General features: G+C 60.6%; 3 protein-coding genes and 1 long non-coding RNA gene across 4 annotated transcripts; 1 reads left to right on the top strand and 3 right to left on the bottom strand.

The window, feature by feature from the left end:
• Positions 1-6,091: 6,091 nt before the first annotated feature.
• Positions 6,092-7,370, bottom strand: LOC149861709 (free fatty acid receptor 2-like). Its single transcript, XM_090052264.1, has one exon. It carries the CDS (start codon positions 7,237-7,239, stop codon positions 6,211-6,213), a length of 1,029 nt encoding a protein of 342 aa, XP_089908390.1. The 5' UTR covers positions 7,240-7,370; the 3' UTR covers positions 6,092-6,210.
• Positions 7,371-13,272: 5,902 nt separating this feature from the next.
• Positions 13,273-16,640, bottom strand: LOC149861708 (free fatty acid receptor 2-like). Its single transcript, XM_090051991.1, has 2 exons — positions 16,399-16,640; positions 13,273-15,049 (listed from the first exon to the last, which is right to left on the bottom strand). The coding sequence occupies exon 2, from the start codon at positions 15,035-15,037 to the stop codon at positions 14,075-14,077; it is 963 nt and encodes a 320-aa protein (XP_089908117.1). The 5' UTR covers positions 15,038-15,049; positions 16,399-16,640; the 3' UTR covers positions 13,273-14,074.
• A 507-nt stretch (positions 16,641-17,147) lies between these two features.
• LOC149861707 (free fatty acid receptor 2-like) lies at positions 17,148-20,652 on the bottom strand. The gene is made up of 2 exons (XM_090053802.1): positions 20,625-20,652; positions 17,148-19,671 (listed from the first exon to the last, which is right to left on the bottom strand). The coding sequence occupies exons 1-2, from the start codon at positions 20,650-20,652 to the stop codon at positions 18,647-18,649; spliced, it is 1,053 nt and encodes a 350-aa protein (XP_089909928.1). The 3' UTR covers positions 17,148-18,646.
• A 667-nt stretch (positions 20,653-21,319) lies between these two features.
• On the top strand, positions 21,320-25,164 carry LOC149861706 (uncharacterized). Its single transcript, XR_016443122.1, has 3 exons — positions 21,320-22,512; positions 22,941-23,038; positions 24,320-25,164. It is a non-coding gene; the product is annotated as an uncharacterized LOC149861706 (long non-coding RNA).
• The last annotated feature ends 1,745 nt before the right edge of the window (positions 25,165-26,909 follow it).

Below are 26,909 nucleotides of genomic sequence, written 5' to 3'. Positions count from 1 at the left end.
TCTGAAACCAATAACCTGTGCTGGGGAGGGGACCCAGGTGTCCAGGCACCCAGAGGACCCTGTGCTCGCCTTTGCAGCACTGAGGCCTGGCAGGGCACGTGCTGAGTTTCTGGCGCATCCACTCCAGTTTCCACTGGGCTGCGAGGCACGGGACCATAGCGCTGTGGCTGATGGCCTGGTGCTTTACACCCCCATCCTGCTCCTGGCCCCGGGTGAGGTGCTGGGGCTGGAGCGGCCTGGAGCCCGGATGCCTGGGTTCTCTCCTGCTGTGGTAAAGGGGCAGGGACTTAGAGCAGAGGGGAGGTGGGAGGAAGGGCATGGAGGCTGGAGGGAACCTAGGTGTCCCCTACCCTGCTGAGCTCACCTAACCCCTTCCCTTGTGCTCCTGCAGCTGCCAACTTCTTGGTGATGCAGGTGCCAGCAGAGCTGGGGGTCCTGGAGGGCGCCAATGTGTCCCTGGGCTGCTCATTCCCGCAGGATGCCACCAAGGGTGCAGTGTTGTGGCAGTGCTGGGCAAGCGGCACAGACACTTAGCTGTGCCCAGGCCCCCGTGTGGACCTGGCCCTGCCACCCACGGGCCTCAGCCATGGTCATGCCCCCCTGGCCCATGCCCGCCCTGTGTGCTATGTCCTGCTGTGGGGCCACGGTGAGATCCAGGGCCCCAGCACCCAGCTGCATGTGTATGGTGAGCACTGGGTGGGGGGTGAGGCATGGCAGGGAACATGGGGCATGCCCATCAGGGAGGGGGAGGCAAGGGGTGGCCAGGACCCTGCCATGAGACTGGGGGGGGGGTTGTCTCCTGGGCACCTGGGTCTTGGGGGTCTGTGTGTCCGTGTCTCAGACATGTGGGTTGTGTATGTGTGTCTCCTGCCCCTGTGCCCCGTGGTTGTGTGTATGTGTCTTGGACACCTGGTTCCACATGTGTACGTGTGTCCAGGGGCAGGGGAGGGGTGGACAAGACCCCAGAATGAGTGTATGTGGGGGCACCTGTGCCCCATGGCTGTGTGCCTTGTCTCAGATACCTGGGTTTCTCATGTGTATGTATGTGTGTGTGTGTGTGAGACAGCAAGAGAAAGCGAGTGTGTGGGGTGTGCGTATGTGCATGCGTGTGCCATGGTCATGTGTGTCCTGGGCACATGTCCCATGAGTGCACATATCTGCATCTTGGACACCTGGGTTCTGTGCGTGTATGTACGTGTGTGTGTGTGTGTGGGGGGGCACCTGGGTCCCGTGTGTGTGTCCCTGTGTCTTGTACACCTGAGTTTTGTGTATGTGTGTGTGTGTGTGTGTGTGTGTCCATGTCCCGGACACTTGGGTTCTGTATGTGTGTGTCCTGGACGCTGGGTGTGTGTGTGCGTGTGTGACAGGCAAACACAGGAGCTGATGCCCTCCAGGGGGCCCAGCCCCCTGCACCCTCATCTGCCCCTCCCTGCCCCCACAACCTACTCCCCCACCTATCTGTCCGCCCCCTCCCCCAAATCTTGGTCCAGTTGCACCCGGGCCCAGAGCTGCGCTCCACCCTGCTGTGCCAAACTGCCGGCTTCTACCCCGCACCCGCCACCCTCAGCTGACGGCCCTGCCCCCCACCCAGCCCCCACCAGCCTGCATGGAGCCCAGCGCCCCCCTTGCCACCTGCAGTGCCCTGCACCTACCCACCCTGGTCCAGGGCACCCTTATGTGTGCCAGGTGGAGCACCCCTCACTGCACCAGCCCCTGCAGGCCCAGTACATGTGGGGTGAGTAGGGATCCCGGGGGGGCATGGCTGGGAGGTTTCCTCAGCTGCTCCACCCCAGAGCTGGCTGCATCTTGGCACTGAGTAGAACCCTTGCACCCGTGACAATGTTCCCCACGAGCCGTGATGGGACCCAGGCGTCTGGGCTCCTAGTCCCACCCTGCCCTGCCCCCTCCCCTCCCACCAGGCCCCCCCCAGCACTAGGAAGGACCCAGGTGTCCCAAGTCCCTTCCCCTGCTCCAGCCAGTCCCAGAGCGGGGACAGAACCCAGGTGTCCAGGTGCTGACCCGCCCCCGCTGCAGACCCCCGGGTGCTGTGCCAGGACTCGCTGGTGCTGCTGGCCACTGTCAGCCTGCTGAAGATGGTCCTGCTGGGTGCCCTCACCCTGGGCACCTGCCTGGCAGGTAACGGGGGGGAGGGGGGAGGTCCTGCCCGCTACGGGCGATCTGGGAGGTACCAGCCCTGCTGCTACGCCCCAGAGCTGGCTGCACTGCAGGGCCACACAAGTCCAGAGGGCTGAGTGTGAAGGGGAGGTGTCGTCTCCTCTGCTCCCCACTCACCGTCACCCCTGGGTCTCTTCCAGTCTGCCTGCGTCTGCGTCACCGGAGTCTGGCCCGTGCCCGGGTGGGTGACGGGGGTCCCAGGGGTCCCGGAGCAGAGAGAAGCCAGGCGTCCCGGTTCCCACAGCCCCCCGCTCTCACCCTGCAGCCCCCACGGCCCGCCCCCTCCCAGAGGACCCAGGCATCAGGCCCCCAGCCCTCACTGCCCCCAACAGACCCCAGGCTGCCAACCCCCAGCCCCTTCCCGGGGTGGGGGGGCAGAGCCCAGGTGTCCCAGGACCCCCCCCCTTCCCCGCGGGGGGCCTGCTTCCGGCCTTGGGAACCGCCCTCGTTACACTCCGGCAGCCCCCACCCGCTCCACCCCAGACCTGGCCGCATCTCCAGCCTTCTGGCCCCATCCTCCTACAGCCGGCCGGAAACCCCCGTGTCCTGGTGCCTGCCCCCACTCCCGGGCGGGGTGGGGACGGACTTCTGGCTTCCACCCAACCCGGCTATCCCGCGCCCCCCTTGCTTTCTCTCCCCGCAGGGCAGCCTCGGACCCCGCCCAGGCCCCGGGAGCTGGCGCAAAGCTCCCGGCAGAGCTGCACCGAGACCGCCGCCGCCCCGCGCTTCGGCCTGAGCCCGGCCCTGCCTCTGCCGCACCGGGGGGGCGGGGGGGGCCCAGCTCTGCGCCCCGCCCCCGCGCGCCTCAGTGTCCCTGCCCCGGGCCGGGGGGGGGGGCAGCCCTCCCGCCCCCGGCTCCGCTGTCCTGCGAGCCCCCGTCCCCCCGCGCGCCTCAGTCTCCCTGCTCCGGGCCGGGGGGGGGGGGGCAGCCCTCCCGCCCCCGGCTCCGCTGTCCTGCGAGCCCCCGTCCGCCCGCGCGCCTCAGTCTCCCTGCCCCGGGCCGGGGGGGGGGGCAGCCCTCCCGCCCCCGGCTCCGCTGTCCTGCGAGCCCCCGTCCCCCCGCGCGCCTCAGTCTCCCTGCTCCGGGCCGGGGGGGGGGGGGGCAGCCCTCCCGCCCCCGGCTCCGCTGTCCTGCGAGCCCCCGTCCCCCCGCGCGCCTCAGTCTCCCTGCTCCGGGCCGGCGGGGGGGGCAGCCCTCCCGCCCCCGGCTCCGCTGTCCTGCGAGCCCCCGTCCCCCCGCGCGCCTCAGTCTCCCTGCCCCGGGCCGGGGGGGGGGGGCAGCCCTCCCGCCCCCGGCTCCGCTGTCCTGCGAGCCCCCGTCCCCCCGCGCGCCTCAGTCTCCCTGCTCCGGGCCGGCGGGGGGGGCAGCCCTCCCGCCCCCGGCTCCGCTGTCCTGCGAGCCCCCGTCCCCCCGCGCGCCTCAGTCTCCCTGCTCCGGGCCGGCGGGGGGGGCAGCCCCCCCGGCTCCGCTGTCCTGCGAACCCCCGTCCCCCCGCGCTGCGGGCGGAAGCAGGCAGCCGGTGCCGACGTGCGGGCGCGCAAGGCCCGCGGCGGGGAGCCGAGATCGGGGCTGATAAGCGGCCGGCAGCTGCCCCGGGCCCCGCCCCGGTTACCCATCCTGCCGCGGGCCCCCCGCTCTCGCCCCCTCCCGGGGACACGGCCCCACTGCCCTGCTACCGCACCCCAACCCCCACAACCCCCCCAGCTAGGAGGGAGCCCAGGGCCCAGGCTCCCAGCCCCGCCCTGCTGTAACACCCCCCCCCCGGACACTGAGCCCAGGCTGGGGCCCCCTGCCTGCCCCCCCCAGCCCCCCTTATTTAACACCCCCCCTTCCCCACCAGCCAGCCCATGGTGTCATTAGCTGCGGGAGGGCAAAGCCTGGTGGGAATAGCGGGGCAATTTTCGAGCTGAAGCCACCCGGGGCCCCAGGTCTGGAGGCAGAGCAGGAAACCGGCCAAGTCCTGAGCCAAAGCAGGCTGAAGCCTCGCGCAGGTTGACACTTCTGCAGAAACAGGAGGCCAGAGCCTCGTTGGAGCTGGGCCCGTGAACATCGGCGCTCAGAAATGGAGCCTGGACTCATTAGCTGCAGTAGGCTGGAGCCAGGGAGGGGGAGGCTGGGCTCAGGCTCGTTAGCCAAGCTGGCTGGAGCATCAGTGCAGCAGACCCAGAGTCATTAGCTGGAGCCCTTTTCACCTCAGTTTTCACAGGCAGGTTCAGATCCCAGAGGGCTGCCCTGGGTGGCATCGTTTGGGGAAGAGGGGAGCAGCAGCCCTCATCGGGGAAAGAAAAAGCTAGGGACATGTACAAGTCTGTAGGGCCGGATGGGATGCACCCGAGGGTGCTGAGGGATTTGGCCAAGGTGATTGCAGAGTGGCTGGACATGGTGGTCAGGGGAGGTCCCAGGTCGCTGGAAAAGGGCAAATTTAGTGCCCATCTTTAAGAAAGGGAAGAAGGAGGATTCAGGGAGCTACAGACCCGTCAGCCTCACCTCAGTCCCTGGAAAAATCATGGAGTAGATCCTCAAGGAATCCATTTCTAAGCTCTTGGAGGAGAAAAGGGTGATTAGGAACAGTCAGCGTGGAGTCACCAAGGGCAAGTCATGCCTGACCTACTTAGCTGCATTCTCTGATGAGATGACTGGCTCTGTGGATGTGGGGAGACCAGTGGATGTGGTGTACCGTGCTTTAGCAAGGCTTTGGATACAGTCTTCCACTACATTTGTGCAGGCAAGGTAAGGAACTCTGGGCTGGCTGAATGAACTAAGGTGGATAGAAACCTGGCTGGAGTATCGGGCTTAGAGTAGTAATGAGTGGCTCAGTGTCTAGTTGACATCTTGGTATCCAGTGGAGCATCCCAGGGGTCGGTCCTGGGGCCGGTTTAGTTCACTATATGACCTGGGGAAGATGGCAGAGTGCACCCTCAGCAAGTTTGCAAATGACACCAAGTTGGGGGGAGTAGCAGATAGGCTGGAGGGCAGGCCTAGGATTCAGAGTGACCTTGACAAATTTGGAGGATTGGGCCACAAGGACTCTCAGGAAGTTCAACAAGGACAAGTGCAAAGTCCTGCACTTTGGACAGGACAGTTCCACGTACCAGGACAGGCTGGGGCGACGGGCTGGGCAGCAGCTCTGCAGAAAAGAACATGGGGGCGACAGGGGACAAGAAGCTGTATCAGAGCCAAGAGTGTGCCCTAGTTGCCAAACCTGTACCTGTGAACTGTAATGCAGTTTAATTGCAAAAATGGGCAATTTTTGTCACCTGTACAAACACCCAAAAAGGCTAATGGCATCCCGGGCTGCATTGGTAGGAGGGTTGCCAGCAGGTCAAAGGCAGTGATTCTTCCCCTCTGTTTGGTACTAGGGAGGCCATATCAGGAGTCCTGTGTTCAGTTCTGGGCCCCATGCTACAGAAAGGATTGAAGAGTGTCTAGGGGCTGGGGAACAGGGCAGATGTGGAAAGACTGAGGGAACTGGGCTCCTTGAGCCTGGAAAACAAAAGTCTGGGGGGGGATTTAATAGCAGCCATTAATTACCCAAAGGGTGGTTGCCAAGAGGATGGAGCTGGACTGTTCCCAGTGGTGGCAGATGGCAGGACAAGGAGCAAGGGGCTCAAGCTGCAACAAGGGAAGTTGAGGTTGGATATTAGGAAAAAAAATTGTCATTAGGAAGATAATAAAGCACTGGAACAGGCTACCCAGAGGGGTGGTGGGCTCTCCGTCCTTGGAGGTGTTGAAGCCCCTGCTAGACAAAGCCTTGGTTGGGACGATGTAGCTGCGGCTGGTCCTGCTTCGAGCAGGGGGTTGGGCTAGATGTGACCTCCTGAGGGCCCTTCCCACCCTCACTCTGTGATTCTGTGGTTTTAAGTTGGGCCCAAAGTCATTAGCCAGAGTAGGCCAAAGTGTGGTGGAGGTCAACACCTCCTCAGAAACAGCATTGGGTCACAGCCAAAAGGCAGTCAGAGCCCATCAATTCCTTGGGTTCTCCAAACTCTGCCCCGATGACCGTCCACCTCCCTCTTGTGCCCAAAGAGGGAGGCTCAGGTGGATGACCCCTCAGCCTCGGCCTTCTCCCTGTTGCCCTCCTGGTCCTCCCTGCCTCCATGCAGGCGGTAGCAGCAGGGTGCCGTGGCTTGCAGCCGCTTCCCCAGCACAAGCCAGGACCCTGCCAGGGCCTTCTGGACAGCAGAGGAGGAGAAGTAGAAGATGACGGGGTCCAAGGAGGCATTCAAGGTGCTGAGGAGCAGGGCGTAGACCCGCCACTGGGTGCTCTTGTTCTCCACAAAGCCCACCACATGGGAGATGTTGTAGGGGGCGAAGCACACCATGAAGTTGGTCAAGGTGGCCAAGGCTAACCCCACTGCCCGGCACTTCTTCTGCTGCGGTATGTTGGGCAGGGCCAGGAGGATCCGCACAAAGTTGACGTAGCAGAAGAGGGTGACTAAGAACGGGAGGCAGAAGAGGAAGAGGAAGACCTCCAGGCGGACGGGTAGCACCACCTGCAGCTGGTCCTTAGTGAAGTCCTCATAGCACCGGGAGACGTTGGCACGGGTGATGTTGGCTCCAGGTGTCTGCACCTCAGAGATAAAGACGATCCCGCTGTGCACGCCAACCAGCACCCAGCAGGCCATGCTGGTCACCACGGCATAGGCCGGCCGCCGCCGCAGCTTGTACTGCACCGGGAAGGCTACGCCCAGGTAGCGCTCCATGCTGACAGCCGTGAGGAGGAAGGTGCTCATGTAGATGCTGCTGTAGTAGCAGTAGTTGGTCAGGGGGCAGAGGAAAGCTGGCAGTGGCCAGGTCATGTCGGCAGCTGCCTCAACCATCTTGAAGGGGAGGAAGAAGAGGAGAAGGAGGTCGGACACGGTGAGGTTGAGCAGCAGCACAGCCACGGGGCTGGGCTGGCGCTGGACCTGGCGCATGAAGGTGGTGAAGGCGAAGAGGTTGGCAGGCAGCCCCGTGAGGAAGGTGAAGATGTAGACGAAGAGGACCAGCGACTTGAAGGGGAAGGCCATCGCCTGCGGGGCCTGTGGGGGAAAAGGAGGGAGGCCATGAGGGGACCTCGGCATCCCAGAGCATGGGTTCCCAACCTGACAACCATCCACCACAGCTCGATCGGATCCAGGCACCCGGGCTCTCAGGCTCTGATGCCCCCACTCCTTCCCTGGAGCTAGGGGAGAACCCTGCCTGCCCCACAGGGGGCAATTACCCAGCGCTGAACAATTTGATTTACATGTGCTTCCAGCTTGGCCCCTGACAGAGGCAGTGGGGTCAGGGAGGGCCATGTCTGGGGTCTGTCTCGGGGGGGTTAGCGAAGGTGGGGCTGGGAGCCCAGATGCCTGCATACCTTTCCAATCAATGGGGAGGGGGATGCATGATGTGTTAGAGCTTGGGTGGGGTGGAGGAGCTCGGATGCCCCAGTTCGCCTGAGTTCTTTCCACGGAGGCGGCTCTTGCATGCCAGGACCCACCTCCACTTCCCTATCTGGTGGAAAGTGAAACCAGTTCCCCTTCCACGGAACCAGGGGTGACTCTGATGTGGGTATCTGCGACTGGCGGGGCAGGGAGGGCACCTGGATGCCAGGATTGGGGCTCTGCTGCCCCCAGCTTCGTGTCCAGCAGGGTGCCCCTCCCCCAGTCCCCTCCCAGGGCTGGGGAGGACCCAGGAGTCCGAGCTCCCAGGCCCCCTTGTTCTAATCCATCAGACCCACTCCCCTCCCAGATCTGGGGAGGACCCAGGTGTCCAGGCTCCCCCCCCCCCATTCTAACCCATTGGACCCTGCTCCCCTTCCACAGCTGGGGGGGGGAAGCAGGCGTCCAGCCCCTCCTGCTTTCATCCCACCCCACCCCACTCTGTCCACTGAGCTCCTGTCACCGTTTATTTCCTGGCTTTACCAGTTACCTGCAGCACAAAGGAGCTTTGCATAGAGCTGGGGGCAAGGAGAGACCCCGGGCATCCGGCCCCAGCTTAGCTCCGCTGGAGAGGGGGCAGAGGTGGGCAATTGTGGCCAGTTCTCAGCTCCCTGGCTGTAACCATCAGTCCCCACTGCCCTCCCAGCACTGGAGAGAGCCCAGGCACCCCGCGTCTAAGTGCCTAGACCCCCACGCCCCTCCCAGAGCTGGAGAGAACCCAGGTGTCCGGGCTGTCCACTCCCACCCTGAATGTCATAGCCCGCTCCGGTCCCCACCTGCTCTCTGCTGCCTGTAGCGGCTTCAGCCCAGGAGTCCAGGACGTGACAGACAGCTCGGTTCCTGTGTGGGAGTAAGGCTCCCAGGAGAAAACAGCGCATAAATAGTGTCCCCTCCCCCAGGAGGAAATTCCTCTCCCTACCCCAGGATGTAGGACACCTGGGTGCTCTCCGGGCTCTGGGACGGGATTGCAGCCTGATGGGGCCAGAGCTGGAGAGGATGAGGAGCCCGGGCATCTGGGTTCTCCCCAGTTGTGGGAGGGAAGTTGGGGCTGGGGGTTATAGTGGGGGCAGAGAGCCCGATCAACTGGGTTCTCTCCAGCTCTGGTAGAGGAGTGGGGTTTGATGGGTTAGAGTAGGGGGGGCTGGGAGCCCGGACACCTGGGTCAATCCTCTCAGCTCTTGCAGTGTCTCCTTGCCCCCCAGCTCCCCGTGGGCCCTGAGAGAAGCTGGGGGGGATGGGGTGCAGTCAGCAAAAAAATAGCCCAGGGACCCAGTCCCCAGTGGTTGGAGACAGTCCAATCAGGTCACCAAGGCCAAGTCCCAAGAGCAGGGGGAGAACCCAGGTGTCATCTGGGCTCCCGATCCCACCCCCCACTGTTATCCTCCCTCAGTCCACGCTCACTTTCCCGATCTACCCTAGAGTCTAGGTGGTCTGGCTGCCTGCCCCCTTGCCCTCTCCCAGGGCTGAGGATGGACCCAGGCATCTGGGCTCCCCGCCTCTGCCACCCCCTCCTCTCGGCCCTGAGGAATCCCTCCAAAAAAGTCTCACAAAAGCCAGTTTAATAAATAAATTCCAGTTTATTGCCGCTCCCCGCCCTGTGGTTCTCGCTGTCACCACCAGAGGGTGCCAGGCTCCTCCTCAAGGGGATGCCTACTAAGGTACAAGGCCTGGCAGCCATTTTTGTAGGCACCATGGAAAATCTCAGCACAGGACCCTGCTCGCTCTGTGTCCCCCCATCCCGGGGAACAGTGTCCTGTCTGTTCTCAGGAAAAGACCCAAGGCATCCGGGCTCCCAGTCCCCACTTTTTTTACCCATCAGAATCCCCTTGGACGTGGGAGAGGCCAGGTGTCCGGATTCCTGCCCAGTCCCATCCTATTCCCAGAGTGGTCTCCAACATGCCCCAGTGTCACCAGCCCATGGCTGGCTTCTCCACTGTCTGGGCTGGTTTCCTCTCCCCCATCAGAGTAGGGGGTGGGGTTGGAGGAGTCATAGAGAGAGACAGAAATAATGAGGCTCATTAAGCTGGGCTTGAGCTGGGTTTAATCACAAGGCAGGAGATGGGGTTGGGCACAGTGGGCCAAAGCCTGCAGGTGCCAATGACTTTGCTTAGCATCATGAAGCAGGCTGGAGCCTTTTGGTAGCTGGATGCCATCTTGGGAGCAGGATTAGGCTGGAGTCTTATAGGAGATGGATGCCAGGTTGGAAGCAGGAATAGGCCAAAGCTGTGAGGGGGTTGGCCACTATCTTGGGAACAGGAGTAGGCCAAAGTCGTGTGGGAGTCAGATGCCTTCTGGGAAGCAGGAGTAGGCTGGGGCCTAGTAGGAGTTGGGTGCCAGGCTGGAAGGAGGAGTAGGTCAGAGCCTGGTGAGAGTCAGGAGCCATGTTGGAAGTGGGAGCAAGCCAAAGCCTTGTAGGATTTGGCTGCCATCTTGGGAGCAGGACTTAGGCACCAACTCCCCCCTACCAATCCAATGATGCCTAGGAGAAGAACCCCTGAAGCTGACGTAGTAGAACATGATGAAAGCAGCCGGGAGGCAGAAGAAGACGAGGAAGAGCTCCAGCAGGATAGGCAGCGGGATGGAGCTGGTCCTGGGAGAAGTTGTCATAGCACCTCCATGCTGCCTGATGAAGACGATGCTGCAGTGGGTGCAGGCCAGCACTCAGAAGGCTGTGCTGGTTGTCACGTTGTAGGTTGGTCACTGCTGCAGCTTGTACTACACTGGGAAGGCCACACTCAGGTAGCGGTCTACCCCCAGCGCTGTGAGGAAAAGGACGCTGAGGTAGATGCAGCTGTAATAGCAGTTGCTGGTGGTAGGGCACAGAATGGTGGGCAGCCGCCAGGTCATGTTGATGCCTGTCTTGGCTGTCTTGGAGGGGAGGAAGAGGAGGAGGAGGAGGTCGAACACTGTGAGCCTGAGCACCAGCACGGTGCTGAGGCTGGCACCAGTCCTGGTGTAGAAAGGTAACCAGGGCCAGGATGTAGACAGCCAGGACCACATGGGTCTTGATGTGCACACTGGGCTCCACAACAGCCTTTGTGGGGAGGGGGAGAGGATTAATGGGCCAGGTATCTGGGCGGGTGGCCTTTGGAGGCCCTGTGGCCCGCCTGGAGAAACCTGGGATCCAGGGGGTCTGCCAGGACACCTCCCACACCCCTCCAGGGACTCTGATGGAACCCAGGCATTCGGGCTTCTAAGCCATGCGGTTCTAAGGCAACACACATCCCTCCATTCCCAGAGCTAGGGAAGAACCCAGGCGTCCGGGCCATTAGGCGTCAGGGAGCTCTGCCTTGCAGAGCGTGGCTGGAACGCAGGTGTCCAGGCTCGCAGTCTCCCCTACTGCATCCCATCAGGCCTCGCTCCCCTTCCAGAGCTGGCAGAGAACCCAGGAGTCTGGGCTCCCAGCCCCCCCTGCTCTGACCCTCCCTGGCCCCCTTCTCTCCTCCCAGAGTGGGGAGAGATCCCCAGGTGTCCCCAGCCCCACCCCATCCTGTATTAGCTCAGGAGACCAGTTGAGGGGCTGGGTGAATTCTCACTGTTCTGGGTTTTATCCTTGGATACAGCAGAGGTTTTGGTGTGGTGTGGGCCGGTGGGGCAGGGATGTTACCCCCTGCTGGGGCACAGAAGCCAGATGCATGGCCCTGCCCTGGGGTGAGTCCCCCCCCCAGCCGGTTGCGAGGAGGTTAACAGCTCCAGTACCACTGTGGGGCTCCTGGAGCTGAGTCCTGAGCTGTGCTGTTGGGTTCGGATAACAGCCTTAATACCGCAGCGGGGCCCAGTCCCCCAGCTGGTCCGTACCATGGACTCCCTGGAAATCCCGCCATGCTCAGGCTGGTGGTGGACGTGGAGGGATCTTGCGTTGAGGTCTCCGCCCTCCATCATGCTCCCTGGTACATGTCAGTCCTGGGGTTCCTGTGTCAGCCGCAAACTTCCTCTCCCTAAGGCAGCTGTGGCCCCTGGAAGCCAGAGTGGGGGCCACAGGGTCAAGAGGCATCACAGACACCCCCAACTGAGGTAAGATGGAGGTCAGGGGAAGCCAAACCTACAAGGACAGGCTGGAGCCAGGCAGGAGTTGGGCCCAGAGTCATTTGCCAGAGTAGGTCGAAGCCTTGTGGGAGCTGGGCTCAGAATTGTTAGCCAGAGTAGGCCGAAGCAGTGGCGCCGAGCAGGGGGAGGGGTCCATGGCCCCTGGGTGCTGGCCAGGGGTGGGGCACCAGCTGGTCTGTGAGGTCATGGCGCCTCCCACTTTTGGTGTGTGGCCCACCCTCCTGCCCAATGGGTTGTATGTTTCTTTACCTGTTAAGGGCAGAAATTCCAGCCGCCATCCCTCCCCTGGCGTCCGGTGTGCCGCAATCTCAATTTCCCTGCAGAGCGCCGTGGGGTGGGAGAGGGGGCTTCGCATGCTGCTCAGATCATCCTTGAGCAGGGGGGTTGGGGAACAAATGCAAGCATTGGTCCCCAGGTACCGGAGACCCACGGTACATCACTGAGCTGAAGCCTTGTTGGAGTTGGGTCTGGAGTTCTTCGCCGGAGTGAGCTGAAGCCTTGTGGGAGTAGCGGGGCCAATTTACAAGCTGAAGGGAGCCAGGACCCCAGGCCTGAAGGCAGACCAGGAAATCTGGCCAACTCAGAGCCAAAGTAGGCCAAAGCCTCACAAAAGTTGATGCCTTTCTGTAGAAGCAGAGCAGGCCAGAGCCTTGTTGGAGTTGGGCCCGGAGTTGTCTTTGAAGTGGGCTGGATGGAGCCTGTGTGGAGTTGGGCCAATGAACGAAGTGGGGGCCTGGAGGAAATGGAGCCCAGTCTCATTAGCTGCAGCAAGCTGGAGCCTTGGGGGAGTTGGGCCTAGGCTCGTTAGCCAAGTTAGGCCGGAGCGTTGGAGCAGCGGACCCAAAGTCGTTAACCACAGTTGGCCAGAGCCTTTTTCACCTTAGAGTGAAAACCAATGAGGCCAGATGGGATTCACCTGAGGGTGCTGAGGGAGTTGGCTGATGTGACTGCAGAGCTGCTGGCCGCATCTTTGTAAACTCATGGAGAGAGGAGAGGTCCTGGATGACTGGAAAAGGGCAAATCTATTGCCCATATTTAAGAAAGGGAAGAAGGAGGATCCAGGGAGCTACAGACCAGTCAGCCTCACCTCAGCCCCTGGAAAAATCATGGAGCAGATCCTCTGGCTCTGCAGATGCAGGGAGACGGGTGGATGTGGTGTACCTTGATGTTAGCAAGGCTTTTGATATGGTCTCCTACAACATTCTTGCAATCAATCTAAGGAAGTCCAGATCAGATGAATGGACTGGAAGATGCATAGAAAACTGGCTGGAGCTTCAGACTCAGAGGGTAGTAATCAATGGCTTGATGTGTAGTTGGCAGCTGGTGTCAAGTGGAGTGCCCCAGGGGTTGGCCCCAAGGGTTGGTTTTGGTCAATATTTCATCAACGACCTGGAAGATGGCAGAGTGCACCCTCGGCAAGTTTGCAGACAACACCAACCTGGGGGGAGTAGAGGATACGCTGTAGGGTGAGGCTAGGATTCAGAGTGACCTAGACAAAATGGAGGATTGGGCCAAAAGGAATCACATGAGGTTCAACAAGGACACATGCAAAGTCCTGCACTTAGGATAGAACAATCCCATGCACCAGTGCTGGCTGGGCAGCAGGTCTGCAAAGAAGGACCTGGTGCTGGCAGGGGACAAGAAGCTGAGTCAGAGCCAAGAGTATGCCTTTGTTGCCAAGAAGGCTGATGGCAACCTGGGCTGCATTGGTAGGAACATTGCCAGCAGGTCAAGGGAAGTGATTATTCCCCTCTTCAGCACTGGGAAGGCCACATCTGGAGACCTGTATCCAGTTTTGAACCCTCCAGTACAGAAAGGATTGAAGAGAGTTCAGCAGAAGGCAACAAAGAGGATTCAGGACAGATGAGGAGAGTCTGCGGGAACTGAGCTTATTGAGTCTGCAGAAGAGAAGACTGGTGGGGATTGAACAGCAGCCTTCAACTCCCTGCAGGGTGAATCCAAAGAGGCTGGAGCTGGGCTGTTCTCAGTGGGGGCAGATGACAGAACAAGGAGCAGTGGGCTCCAGTTGCAGCAAGGGAAATTGAGGCTGGATATTAGGAAAAACCTTTTCACTAGGAAGGTAGTAAAGCACTGGAACAGGCTACCCAGAGAGATGATGGAGTCTCCATCCTTGAAGTTTTGAAGACCCAGGTAGAATAAGCCTTAGCTGGGATGATGGAGTTGGGGCTGGTCCTGCTTGGAGCAGTGGGTTGGTCTAGATGTGACCCCCTGGTCCTTCACGCCTTATTTCTCTGTGATTCTGTGGTTTTAAGTTGGGCCCAGAGTCATCAGCCAAAGTAAGCCAGAGGCTCATAGAGGTCAGTACCGCCTCAGAAACAGCATTAGGCTGCAGCCTAGCAGCATTCATGGCCCACTCAACCCCTTCGGGCCTCCAAATTCTGCCCTGATGACCATCCGCCCCATTTCCATGGCTGGGGAGGGTGGCTCAGGTGGATGACCCCTCGGCCTCGTCTCTGTTGCCTGCCTGGTCCTCCCTGCCTCCACGCGGGCGGTAGCAGCGGGGCGCTGCAGCATACAGCCGGTTCCTCAGAGCCAGCCACGACCTGGCCAGGGCCTTCTGGACGGCAGAGGAAGAGAAGTAGAAGATGACAGGGTCCAGGGAGGCATTCAAAGTGCTGAGGAGCAGGGCGTAAATACGCCACGGAGGGCTCTCGTTATTCACGAATCCCACCACATGGGAGATGTTGTAGGGGGCGAAGCACACCATGAAGTTGGTCAAGGTGGCCAAGGCCAGACCCACCGCCCGGCACTTCTTCCGCTGCGGTATGTTGGGCAGGGCCAGGAGGATCCGCACAAAGTTGACGTAGCAGAAGACAGTGATGGCAAATGGGAGGCAGAAGAGGAAGAGGAAGAGCTCCAGGCGGACAGGCAGCACCACCCGCAGCTGGTCTGGCGAGAAGTCATTGTAGCACTGGGAGATGTTGGTGGTATTGGCACTGGGTGTCTGGGCCTCAGAGATGAAGACAATGCTGCAGTGGGAGCAGGCCAGCACCCAGAATGCTGCGCTGGCCACCACGGCGTAGGCCGGCCGCCGCCGCAGCTTGTACTGCACCGGGAAGGCTACGCCCAGGTAGCGCTCCACGCTGACAGCCATAAGGAGGAAGGTGCTGAGGTAGATGCTGCTGTAGTAGCAGTAGTTGGTCAGGGCACAGAGGAAAGCTGGCAGTGGCCAGGTCATGTCGGCAGCTGCCTCAACCATCTTGAAGGGTAGGAAGAAGAGGAGAAGGAGGTCAGACACGGTGAGGTTGAGCAGCAGCACAGCCACGGGGCTGGGCCGGCGCCGGGCCTGGCGCACAAAGGTGGCGAAGGCGAAGAGGTTGGCAGGCAGCCCCGTGAGGAAGGTGAAGATGTAGACGAAGAGGACCAGCGACTTGAGGGGGAGGGCCATCTCCTGCGGGGCCTGTGGGGAGGAGCAGGTAAGTGGTAAGAGGACCCAAATCCCGGTCTCCCAGCCTGACCCACATCGCCTACTACAGTTTGATAGGACCCAGGCATCTGGGCTCCCAGACCATCACCCCTGTCTTTCCTAGAGGAGAACCCATGTGACCGGTCTCCCAGCCCCCCCCCAGGCTCTGATGCTCCCACTCTTTTCCTAGGGGAGAACTTGGGTGTCCAGGCTCCCAGCCCTGCCTGCCTGACAGTGGGTGTTTGCTCAGCACCGCATGATTGATTTACATCTGCTTCCCATTTGCCCCATGCCAGAGGCAGTGGGTGGTGGAGGTCTGTGTTTGGGGGGTTAGCAAAGGTGGGGCTGGGAGCCTGGACACCTGGGTTCCTTTCAGATCAAGGATGGGGGAGGTATGTAGTGGTTAGAGCCTGGGCAGGGTGAAGGAGCTTGGATGCCTGGTTTCTTTCTGCAGAAGTGGCCTCGTGCACGTCCGGACCTGGTAAAACCACTTCCCCCTCCATGGCCCAGATGGGTGACTCTGATGTGGGTTCCCATGACTATGCGGGGAGGGCACCCAGATGCTAGAATCAGGCCTGACAGCCACCAGCTTCAGGACCCTCAGGGAGCCACCTGCCCCTGGTCCCCTCCCAGAGGATCCAGCCACCCTTTACTTTAACCCATCAAACCCCACTTCCCTCCCAGTGCTGGGGAGGACCCAGGTGTCTGCCTCTCTCCCCCCACGCTACCTCCCCAACCTCTTCTAGAGCTGGGCTGGACCCCAGGCGTCCAGGCTCTCAGCCCCCCCGACCCAACCCATCAGAACGCTGTCCCTCCCCAGAGCTGGAGTGGAACCCAAGTGTCCGGGCTGCCAGCCCCTCCTGCTCTCGCCCCCCCGCCTTTCCCTGAGCTGGAGAGAACCCAGGCGTCGGATCCCCCCCCCAACACTGCCCCGCCCTGTCCACTGAGCTCTTGTCACCGTTTATTTCCTGGATTTACCAGTTACCTGCAGCACAAAGGAGATTTGCATAGAGCTGGGGGCAAGGAGAGAACCTGGGCATCCGGCCCCAGCCTAGCCCCGCTGGGGGAGCAGGGCCAGAGGTGGACAGCTGTGGACAGTTCCCAGCTCCCTTGCTGTAACCACCAATCCTCTCTGCCCTCCCAGAGCTGGAGAGAGCCCAGGTGCCCGGCCTCCCGAATCTAACCCCCCAGACCCCACTCCCCTCCCAGAGCTGGAGAGGACCCAGGCATCCAGGCTGCCTGAGCCCTGCCCCAACCCCCACTCCCCTCCCAGAGCTGGAGAGGACCAGGCGCCCGGGCTCTCCACACCCATCCTCAACTCCACAGCCCTCTCCAGTCCCCACCTGCGCTCTGCTGCTGCAGTGGCTCCAGGGAACCCAGGAGTCCGGGACGTGACAGAGACAGCTTGGGTCACGTGGGGGAATGAGGCTCTCAGGAGACAACAACCAATTAAATAGTGTCCCCTCCCCTGTGAGGAAATTCCTCCCCCACCGCAGGCTGCAGGACGCCTGGGTGCTCTCCCTGCCGTGGGAGGGGAGCAGGCAGGGGCAGAGCTGGAGAGGACCTGGCGCTGGGCGCCTGGGCTCTCTCCAGCTGTGGGAGGGGAGTGGGGCTGGTGGGTGTGAGTAGTGGGGCTGGGGGGTGAGAGCAGGAGGAGCTGGTAGCCCTGGACACCTTGGTTCTCCCCACCTCTGGCAGGAGAGAGGAGCTGGAGGGTCAGAGCAGGTGGGGGCTGGGAGCCCAGACACCTGCCTTCTCTGCAGGGCTAGGACAGGGGCCTGGATGCCTGGTTGCCTCCACTTATGGGAGGGGAATGGGGGCTGGGAGGGCAGAGCAGGGGGGCTGAGAGTTGGATGCCTGGGTCTTCTCCAGCTCTGGGAGGGGAGTAGGGTTTGATGGGTTAGAGTAGGGGGGACCTGGATCCATCCTCAGCTCTTCAAGTGTCTCCTTGGCCTGGGCTCCCAGCGGGCCCTGACAGCAGCTGGGGGGGTCTGGGGGCCGGTGGGGGGGGGCAGTGTGTCTGTGCAGGCAGCTAAAAATAGCGCAGGGGCCCAGTCCCTGGTGGGCGGAACCTGGAGTCCACCCAGTCGGGTCACCAAGGCTAAGTCCCAAGAGCAGGAGAAGTCAGGGGTCCTGGCTCTGGCTCCACCCCCTGCTGTAACCTCCGCAATCCACACTCACTTTTCCAGTATGCCCTAGAGTCCAGGTGGTCTGGCTGCCTGTCCCCCTGCCCTCTCCCAGGGCTGCGGATGGACCCAGGCATCCAGGCTTCCCACCCCTCCTCCTCTCAGCCCTGAGTAATCCCCAAAAAATGTCTCACAAAACCCAGTTTAATAAATAAATCCCGGTTTATTGCCGCTTTCCCCCACCTGTGACTCCAGCTATCACCACCGGAGGGTGCCAGGCATAATGAAAGAGCCAGGAGTTGCCTACTAGGGCACAGGGCCCGGCACCCATTTTTCTAGGCCCCACTGAAATTAGCCCAGGACCCTGTCCCCACCCCAGGGAGCGAGGTCCTGTCTGTTCCCAGTAAAAGAACCCAGGTGTCTGGGCTCCCAGTCCCCATTCCTTTAACACACCAGACCCCTATCAGAGTTGGGAGAAAACCCAGATGTCCGGGCTCCTACCCAGCCCCTCAGACTCCCTCCCATTCACAGAATCTGGCCCCGGTTTCACCAGCCCATGGCTGGCTTCTCCCCTGTCCCTGCTGGTTTCCCCTCCCCCATTGGAGCAGGTGGTGGGGTTGGTAGAGTCACGGAGGGAGACTGGAAGTCCAGGAGCAGTAATGAGGGTTGTTAGGCTGGAGTCGAGCTGGTTTTAATCACAAGGCAGGAGACGGGGTTGGGCTCAGTGGGCCAAAACCTGCAGGAGTCAATGGCTTTGCTTAGCATCATGGAGCAGGCTAGAGCCTTTTGGTAGGTGGACACTTTCTTAGGAACACGAGTAGGCTGGAGCCTTGTTGGAGTTGGGTGCCAGGTTGGAAGCAGGAGTAGGCCAAAGTCTTATGGGAATTAGCCACTATCTTGGGAACAGGAGTAGGCCAAAGGCTTGTGGGAGTTGGCTGCCATCTGGGAAGCAGCAGTAGGCTAGAGCCTTGTAGGAGTGGGGTGCTAGGTTGGAAGGAGGAGTAGGCCAGAGCCTGGTGAGAGTCAGGAGTCATACTGGAAGTGGGAGCAGGCCAAAGCCTTGTAGGAGTTGACTACCATCTTGGAAGAAGTAAGTGGAAGCCTTGTGGGAGTTGTTTGCCACCGCGGAAGCAAGATTAGGCCAAAGTCTCATAGGAATCAGCCTCCATCTTCAGGGCAGGAGTAGGATGAAGCCTTGTGGGAGTAGACCACCAATTTGGAAGCAAGAGTAGGCCAAAGCCTTGTGGGAGTTGCCCACCATCTTGGAAGCAAGAGTAGGCTGAAGCCTTGTAGGAGTTGGCTGCCATCTTGGAAGCAGAAGGCAGGCACCAACCCCCCACCCTTCCACCAATATGACAGCACCTAAGAGAAGGACACCTGGAGCCTGCAGCTCCCCAGCTCCCTCCAGATCCCCAGGGCAGCCCACATAGGAGGCCAGCTGCTAATCTAGAAGTCAGGCTCTGCCTCACCCAGATGACCCCTCCAACTCGTCCCCACTCCCTGTCCGCGTGTCCTCTCCCCCCTCCCGGCTGGTGCCCAGGCAGGGCCACTGTGGCATGGCACCCCGCACCTGGCCTGCCACACCGGTAAGACACTTGACGAAGGCCTTGTGGACAGCATTGGAGGAAAAGTAGAAGACAACAGGGTCCAGGGAGGCGTTGAAGGTGCTGAGGAGCAGGGCGTAGGTCCGCCATGGGGGGCTCCGTTTCTTCACGAAGCCCACCACATGGGAGATGTTGTAGGGCATGAAGCAGATGACAAAGTTGGCCAAGGTGGCCACAGCTAGCCCCACAGCCCGGCGCTTCCTCCACCGTGGGATGTTGGGCAGTGCCATGAGGATCCGCACAAAGCTGACATAGCAGAAGATGGTGATGGTGGCTGGGAGCCAGTAGAGGACAAGGGAGAGCTCCAGGCGGAAAGGCAGCACCACATGGAGCTGGTCCAGGGAGAAGTCATCATAGCACTTCTTGCTCAGCCTCTGTTTGCTATAGTAGTGCCCAATGAAGACGATGCTGCAGTGGGCGCAGGCCAACACCCAGAAGGCCACGCTGGCTGCCACAGCATAGGCCGGCCGCCGCCGCAGCTTGTACTGCACCGGGAAGGCCACGCTGAGGTAGCGGTCCACCCCCAGAGCTGTGAGGAAGAGGGTGCTGACATAGATGCAGGTGTAGTAGCAGTAGTTGGTGATGGGGCACAGAATGGCAGGCAGCTGCCAGTTCATGTCGGTTCCTGCCTCGGCCATCTTGAAGGGCAGTGAGAGGAGGAGGAGGAGGTCAGACACGGTGAGGTTGAGCAACAGCACAGTACTGGGGTTAGGCCGGCGCCGGACCTGGCGCACGAAGGTCACCAGGGCCAGGAGGTTGGTGGGCAGCCCTGTGATGGAGGTGATGATGTAGATGGCCAGGACCAGGCTGGTGTTGATAGGGGCACCATGATCTATGACAGGGAGGGGGAGAGGATTAGGGGGCCAGGTATTTGGGTGGGTGGCCTCTGGAGGCCCCACATCCCTCCTGAAGAACCCCTCCAGGCATCTGAGCTCCCAATTCTACTAGTTCTATGGCAATAGGTATCTCTATTCCTGGAGCTGGGCAAGAATCCAGGCATCCAGACCACGAATCTAGGCACCCGGTCTATTAGGGGTCAGAGAGCTCTGCCTTGCAGAGTGTGGAAGAAACTCATGTGTCCGAGCTCCTGGTGCCCTCATGCTGCTGTGACCCATCAGGTCTCATGCCCCTTCCAGAGCTGGAGAGGACCCAGGCGTCCGGGCTCCCACCTGTAGCTGATTGTTTAGAGTCGTGGGCCTGGATTCTCCCCAGTTCTGGGAGGGGAGTGGGGGCTGGTACATGTACCCAGGGAGGGCTGGGGGCCCAGATGCTTTGGTTCCCCGCGAGGTGAGGGCAGGGGATTACGACACCCTGCCCTGCGTCACTGCTTTGCCTTCCTCCTCCTCACTTCCTGCCCCTACAGTGCAGGGGGGGCAGCACCCCACGACATCTGCCTCCATGCCTCCCCACAGCCCTGGGGGTGACACTGCCCCACCAGTGTGGGATGCTGAAGCCCCCACCCAGCCAGCCCTGTGGCCCAGGGGGCCCAGGCGCCCAGCAGCCAGCACCTGCTCAGCTCCCAGAACGGGAGAACCCAGGTGTCCGGGTGTCTCGTGCCCCACTCAGAGCCCCCGATCCCCCCGTCCTGCAGTGCTGGATGGAACCTAGGCACCTGGGCTCCCGATCTGTAACCTGCCACCCCACGCCGAACCCTGGAGTCCTGACAGCCAGCTTCCCCTTTTACTCGCTCCCAGAGCAACGGAGGGAACCCAGGCATCTGTGCTCCCAGACCCCCGCCTTGTTCTCCCCCCTCCCCAGACCCCATTGCCTGGGGGAGAACCCAGGTGTCTGGGTCCCCCCCGCCCCCAGCCCCCTCCCAGCCTCGGGAACCCCGCTCACCAGCTCTGGCTGCGTCCGTAGGCTGCATCTCACTGAGGGGGAACAACCCCAGAATCCGTTCAGGGATCTGCCAGCTGACCAGGCAGGGAGGTGACGATCGCAGAGGGTGTGGGCACAGGCCGGACTGGGGCCAGGGAGGAAGCTGAGGGGAGAGATATAGTCAGCGCCCCCCCGCCCCTCCCCTGCTGCTACCAAGAAACCCCCCGGGGATGCATGGAACCAGTCACCCCCAAGGGGGGCCAGGACTCCTGGGTTTCCCCCCAGCTTCTGAGACAGGGGAGATAAGGGGCCCAGACGCCTGGCTGCTCTCCCAGTTTGGGCAGCGGGCTGGGGGCTTGGATACCTGGGTGGTTTTTTAGGTCTAAGAATGGGGCAGGGGGCCTGGACACCTGGGTTCTCTCCCAGTCTGGGAAAGGGGCTGGGGGTCCGGCTGCCTGCGTTCTCCCCCGGGTCTGGTTCAGGGGCTGGGGTCTGGGGGTCAGAGTGGGGGGCTGGGGGCCCAGATGCCTGGGTTCTCTCCTGGGTCTGAGAAGGAAACTGGGGGCTGGGGGTCAGGAGGGGGACTGGGAGCCTGGACGCCTGGGGTCTGTCACAGCTGTGGGAGGGGAGTGGGGCTGGGAGAGTCAGCTCAGGGGGGTGAGGTGGGAGCCCGGATGCCTGGGTTTCCTCCTCTTCCCCTGCGGTTGTGGCGTGTGCCGTGCCATCCCCTCCCCGCCCCGCCCCCCCGAGTCAGAGGACCCGGGCGTCCGGGTGAGGTTGGGACATCTGGGCCCTTCTGTGGCAGGTTCCAAGAAGGCCGGAGCAAGTGACGCACGCGCACCCAGGTCACGTCCGCGCCCGCGCTTCCTCCCTTCTCATCAGTGCCTGGCATCACGGGGCAGGCCCCGGGCTGGGCACCATGCCTGGGTGCCTGGACACCTGGGTTCCAGCCCAAAAAAGGCAGGGTTGGGTTGTCCCTTGTAAACTGACTGGATCAGGGACGTAGAAGTGCCCTCAAAGCTGGCAGGAACCCAGGTGTTTAGGCTCCCAGCCCCCCCAGCTAGATCCCACTGCCCTCCCAGAGCTTCAGAGAACCCAGGTGTTTGGGTTCCCAGTATCCCTTGCTCCAACAAGACCCCACTCCCCACCCCTGGGTGTAAGAAGCCCTAGGATGCGGCCGGCTGTGGGGTGGCACAGGTGTGAGTTGGGAGGCCCTGGAGCCCGGACGCTTGGTTTCTCTGGGAGAAGAGGGAGTGGGCTGGTGTCTCGGAGGTGAGAGCAGGGGGTCCTGGGAGCTGGGGCACCTCGGTTCTCTGGGCACTGGGGGTCAGGGAGGGTGAGAGCAGGGGGATGCCTGGGTCCCCTCCAGCTCTGGTCCCTGGGTCCCTGATCAAGGCAGAGGGATTCCCAGCCCCCCGCGCCCCCCAGTGGTGGGAAGAGGATGTGCTGTCTGCCCCGCCTCCCACCCCCCATCCATCTCCATCCATCCTTTCCTGCGGGGAGCCGGGACTCCTGCGTTGCTTCCAGCTCAGGGGGGAGTCGGGGCTGGAGGGCGAGAGCAGGGGGTTCTGGGAGCTTGGACACCTGGCTTCTCTGGGCAGTAGGGGTCATGGGGGCGAGAGCAGGGGCTTGTATGAGCCTGGATGCCTGGGTTCTCTCCCCTAATAGGAGGGAGGTGCCAACCCCCACCTAGGCCTTGATCTCAGCCACTTTCCCTTCCAGCCCTGCCAGCACCTGCCCCAGCCTTGGCTGCAGCTCTGTCCAGCCCAGGGCCCGCATTTCCTGTCCCCAGACAGGAACCGGCTGTTCCACTCCAGAACTGGACCATCCAGTGGGTCCACCCCAGAACTGGACCATCTTGGGGCACAGAAGGCCTCTGCAGCCACCCCCAGCTCCCAGGTCCAACCAGGTAAGTGATATTGGGTCAGAGGGGCCAAAGATGCTGTGGAAAAGCCTTTGGGGAAGAGGCTAAGATCAAGGGAGGGCAGGAGGTGGGGGCTGTGGTTGGCAGCTGGGGCTGGGAGGCCGGATGCCTCGGTCCCCTCCAGCTCTGGGCGCAGCGTGGGGCCGGGGGGGAGAGCAGGGGGCCCCGGACGCCCGGGTTCTCTGGACAGAGGTGGGAGAGTCGGGATCCCTGGGCTGAGAGCCAAGCTGAGGGGTTAGAGCCGGGGGCGTCCTCTGGACAAGTCTGCTGCAGCCTCCTCTCCTTGCAGGGCAGGGGGCAGGGGGCAGGGGGCAGGGGCTGTTGTGAGAGATTATTGCCCCCCCCAATTCTGCTTTCTGCTTCTTGTTCATGCTGTTTCTCACTTGCTGGTGCCCCTCACTACTGACCTGCAGCCGCCTGACCCCTGCTAGCCCTGCTGGTGCCCGTCACTCCCCCCAACCTCAGGGAAGCACCAGGCAAGGGATTTCCCTGCCTCAGTGCCCCCCGACGGGTGAGTTTAGGTGTGGCAGGGGGAGCAGGGGGTGTTGGGGAAGCAATGTAGATGGCTGCAGCATCTGAACCCACTCAACCTGCTCTAGGTTTCGAACAGAGACGCCTGGGTTATCTGGGAGGGCAGTGGGGGCTGTGGGGGCTGAAAGCAGGGGGAAGCTGTCAGGCTGGACATCTGGGTTCTCTAGCCTGCCCTTGTCTAGGTCTTTCTCCAGCAAGACCAGACCCCTGGAGATGGGAAATGAATCTGAGGATCAGGGCCCTTGCATGGGGCCAGAAACTCAAGCTCACCCCACAGCGATGCTGAGAGCCCTGATCCTTGTCCTGCTCTGGAGAGGTAAGAGGCAGGGGCCGCAGGTTTGGAGTGACGGGCAGAGCCAGAAATGGATTGAGCTCTGCCCATCATTGCAAACAAACCCAAGAGGCGGCAGAGCCGAGTGAGCCAGATCTGGGCCCCCAGTAACTACCTTCAGATTTCATTCTGTGAGGCAGCTGGGACAAAAAGCTTCAGGGGTTGGTCTTTTACTGAACTGGGGAGGCAAAAAGTACCACATACCCAAACTGTGGGCACTGAAATGGCCTGAGCACTGGTCAGAGCCATGTGAAGCAGGAGGACAAAGCCACTCTGATGACTTGCCCCATCCAACAGCAGAAATCAAGCCTGTGGGCTGGGCTGTGATGGCGCTTGTACACGTCACAGGGGGTTAGTTCCCCTAAATTAAAAACTGGGTTTTTAATTTTGATGATTGAAAATGCACTCTTTCAATTTATGGGCATCCATAACTGATTCAATCAGACCTGTTTCAGGGGTACAGGTCATAGCTGTGTTGGTCTAAGGAGACAGGCAGATAAGGCTCTTTGGGTAAACCTGATATCTCTTATTAGATCAACAAAATAGTTGAAAAAATTATTCTTTACAAGCTTTGGGGTACAAAATGTTGGGGCACATTTCTCACAAGATAACCACTCTCTCTCAATCCTCCAAGGGAATTTATAAAATGCCTTTCTCAGGCGAGCTGATGAACTTCACTTCATCAACTTCGTGGATACTAAAAATCACGGACTAAACATGGACATTGGATTAATGGCATATTATAACCTGCTTAACACCTGATACCCCAGATACCCTCTCTTCTACTTACTAGCTATATCTTATCATCAGGTCTACATCCCCCTTCCCCCTCCACCTTTCTCTCACCCATTGACTGCCTCAGTTTGCATTTTCGATGACAGGCTTTCTCGCAAGCAGACCGGCCTCTGGCTTCTTTTCTATCCCATTCAGGAAGAGCATAGACCAACTGCAGAAGCTTCCAAGGTGTGCACAGCACAGCATCAGCTACCGTGCGGATTTGTGCTACTCTTAGCACGAAAGGAGGAGACCGAGGAATTCACTTTGCTTTGCAGGGATACAGGTTGTAGCTGTGTTGTTCCACAGGCAAAAGTAATCATAACTCTTAGGGAGGTGATATCTTTTATTAGACCACAAAGAGGCTCCGCTCCAATCAAAGCAGTCTATTTACTTCTGAACTGACTGATGGCAGGACATTAAATCATGCTTCTTTCTTGTATGTCCTTTCATATTTCACAGGATTATGGGGGATGTTAGGTCTCTCCTGGGCAAGGAATTCCTCTTTGCTTTGCAGGATTTGCATCTGCAGACTCTGCTTGTTCAGCTCACACTGCTCTGCAGTGGTGCCTCAGTCCTTGTGCCCTGGGCATCCACCAGTACCTACAATGGTGCAGAAGATTCACCCGCAAGTCCCAACTTCAGTGCAGGCCAGAGGATGGGTGCTCTGGCAGCGGCAGAGCTTGGCCCAGCTCCTGCATGAGGCACAAATAACCCCCAGCTGTGCAGCCTCTTGGGGTCCCCCATGGCATGGCCAGCACACTACTCCACTCCTGTGCAGGAGAAGGGACTGCTCCCTCCCACATGGCACCTCAGCATCAGGTGCCAGTGGCCCCCGTCCAGGGCTGGTGCTGGCCACACTTTCACCTGCAGCGGGCCCGTGTCATTGGCACTATGGTTGCCTGCCCTGTCTGCCAGAAGTTGCCCTTGAGCTCCTGCAGTTGGCCCCACATCACTGCCTTGTCCCCCACCGCCTCCCACAGCTGCTTGGTCTTGGCTCTGCAGCTCCTGTGTGGTGGCCCACAGCTGCTCACCCTGCTCCCACATCTTGCGCAGCACTGGGTTGGTTAGCAGGCAAACCGCCTGCTGTGCAGCTTGCCCCCAGCGTGCAGTTATCCTGCCCTCTGAATTTTTCCCAGGCAGCCCCTGATTGGCAGGACCCCTGCGTCTGGGTCCTGCAAGCCCCTGCATTACTCCACCCCTGCCCAGAGCTGGGGGTTGGGCCCTGGCCATGATGCTCAACAGGCAGAGGAGAGGTGCTTGGGAAGCGTCCAGCACTGAGCACTGGCGAGTGATTAAAAGTCTGGCAACATGAGCAACCTCAGGTCTAATGAGGGGGCCTGGACACATGCCAGTTCTACTCTCTGGGAGCCTGGATGTCTGCGTTTTCTCCAGCTCTGGTCCCTGGGTGCCTGACCAAGGCAAGGGGATTCACAGCCCCCAGTGGTAGGAAGTGGAGCTTGCTGCACCCCCTTCCTCTCTGACTCCTGGGTTCCTTTCTCTCTGGGAGGGGGGTGGGGGCTGGGGGTGAGAGCAGGGGGGGCCTAGGAGCCTGGATGCTTAGGTTCCCTGGTCATTGGGGATCATTGGGGGCTGGGGGTGAGAGCAGGGGTTTTGTGAGCCCGGACACCTGGGTTCTCTCCCCTGACATTAGGGACCTGCCAGACCCCACCTAGGTCCTGGTCTCAGCCACTTTTCCTTCCAGCCTTGTCAGCACCTGTCCCAGCCCCAGCCCTGGCTGCAGCGCTGTCTGGTGTGGGGTCCCCACTTCCTGTCCCAAATTGGCACCAGCTGTTCCCCAGCAGCTCCACACCAGAGCTGGGTGCATCTCGGGGTACGGGAGGCTCCCACAGGCACCCCCAACACCTGGGTGCAACCCAGTAAGTGGTTGTGGGCTTGAAGGGGCTGGAGATGTGGCACAAAAGCCCGTGGGGAAGAGGCTGAGGTCAAGGGGGCGTGGAATCATAGAACGAGAAGGGACCTGTAAGATCATCAAGTCCAGGCCCCTGCCATGGCAGGTCGTTATAGGGCTCAGATAAACTCAACAAGGTGCTTGTCCAGCCTCATCTTGAACACCTCCAAGGAGGGTGATTGCACCACCTCTGCTGGGACCGTGTTCCAGATTCTGGTGACCTTTGCAGAGAAAAAGTTCTTCCTTATTTTAAGCCTGATTTTACCCATATTAGCTTGTGCCAATTGTTCCTTGTCCTCCCTTGGGATGCCTTCCTGATGAGTTGCTCCCCGAGGTCCTGGTGTTCACCTTTGATGTATTTTTGGGTGGCTATCAAGTCATCTTTCAGCCTTCTCTTACTCAGGCTGAACAGGCACAGTTCCCAGAGTCTCTCCTCATCGGGCATATCCTCTATGTCCTTAATCATATGCTTGGCCCCTCTTTGTACCCTCTAGAGCTTATCCACATCCTTTTTGAAGTGTGGTGGCCAGAACTGGACACAGTACTACAGCTGAGGCCTCACCAGCACTGAACAGAGGGGGAGAAGCACCTCCCTGGATCTACTGGCCACATCGGCTGATACACGCCGGAGCTCTGTTTGCCTTTCTGGCAACCTCATCACACTAAAGGCTCATGTTCATCTTCTGCTCGATTGTGACCTGCCAGATGCAGTGCCAGCCAATGGACTGCCACCCATTGTGTAGTTGTGGCGAGGTGTTCTTCCTACCCAGGTGAAGGACCTTGCACTTCTCCCTATAAACATCATCCAATTTCTTTCCATCCATGATTCCAGTC

Source organism: Crocodylus siamensis, chromosome 6 (genome assembly GCF_052110815.1).
Source record: "Crocodylus siamensis isolate JL-2025a chromosome 6, ASM5211081v1, whole genome shotgun sequence".
Lineage (NCBI taxonomy): Eukaryota > Metazoa > Chordata > Crocodylia > Crocodylidae > Crocodylus > Crocodylus siamensis.
Note: the sequence above shows the minus strand (reverse complement) of the source record. Positions and strands in the feature narration are given on the sequence as shown.

Bases quoted from the DNA above. Each gene is read 5' to 3' on its own strand.
- LOC149861709 (XM_090052264.1), bottom strand. From the start codon at position 7,239: ATGCCGAGGTCCCCTCATGGCCTCCCTCCTTTTCCCCCACAGGCCCCG.
- LOC149861708 (XM_090051991.1), bottom strand. From the start codon at position 15,037: ATGGCCCTCCCCCTCAAGTCGCTGGTCCTCTTCGTCTACATCTTCACC.
- LOC149861707 (XM_090053802.1), bottom strand. From the start codon at position 20,652: ATGCAGCCTACGGACGCAGCCAGAGCTG. The intron at 19,672-20,624 runs GTGAGCGGGGTT...TGGGGCCTCCAG, and splicing joins TACGGACGCAGCCAGAGCTG to AGGCCACCCACCCAAATACC.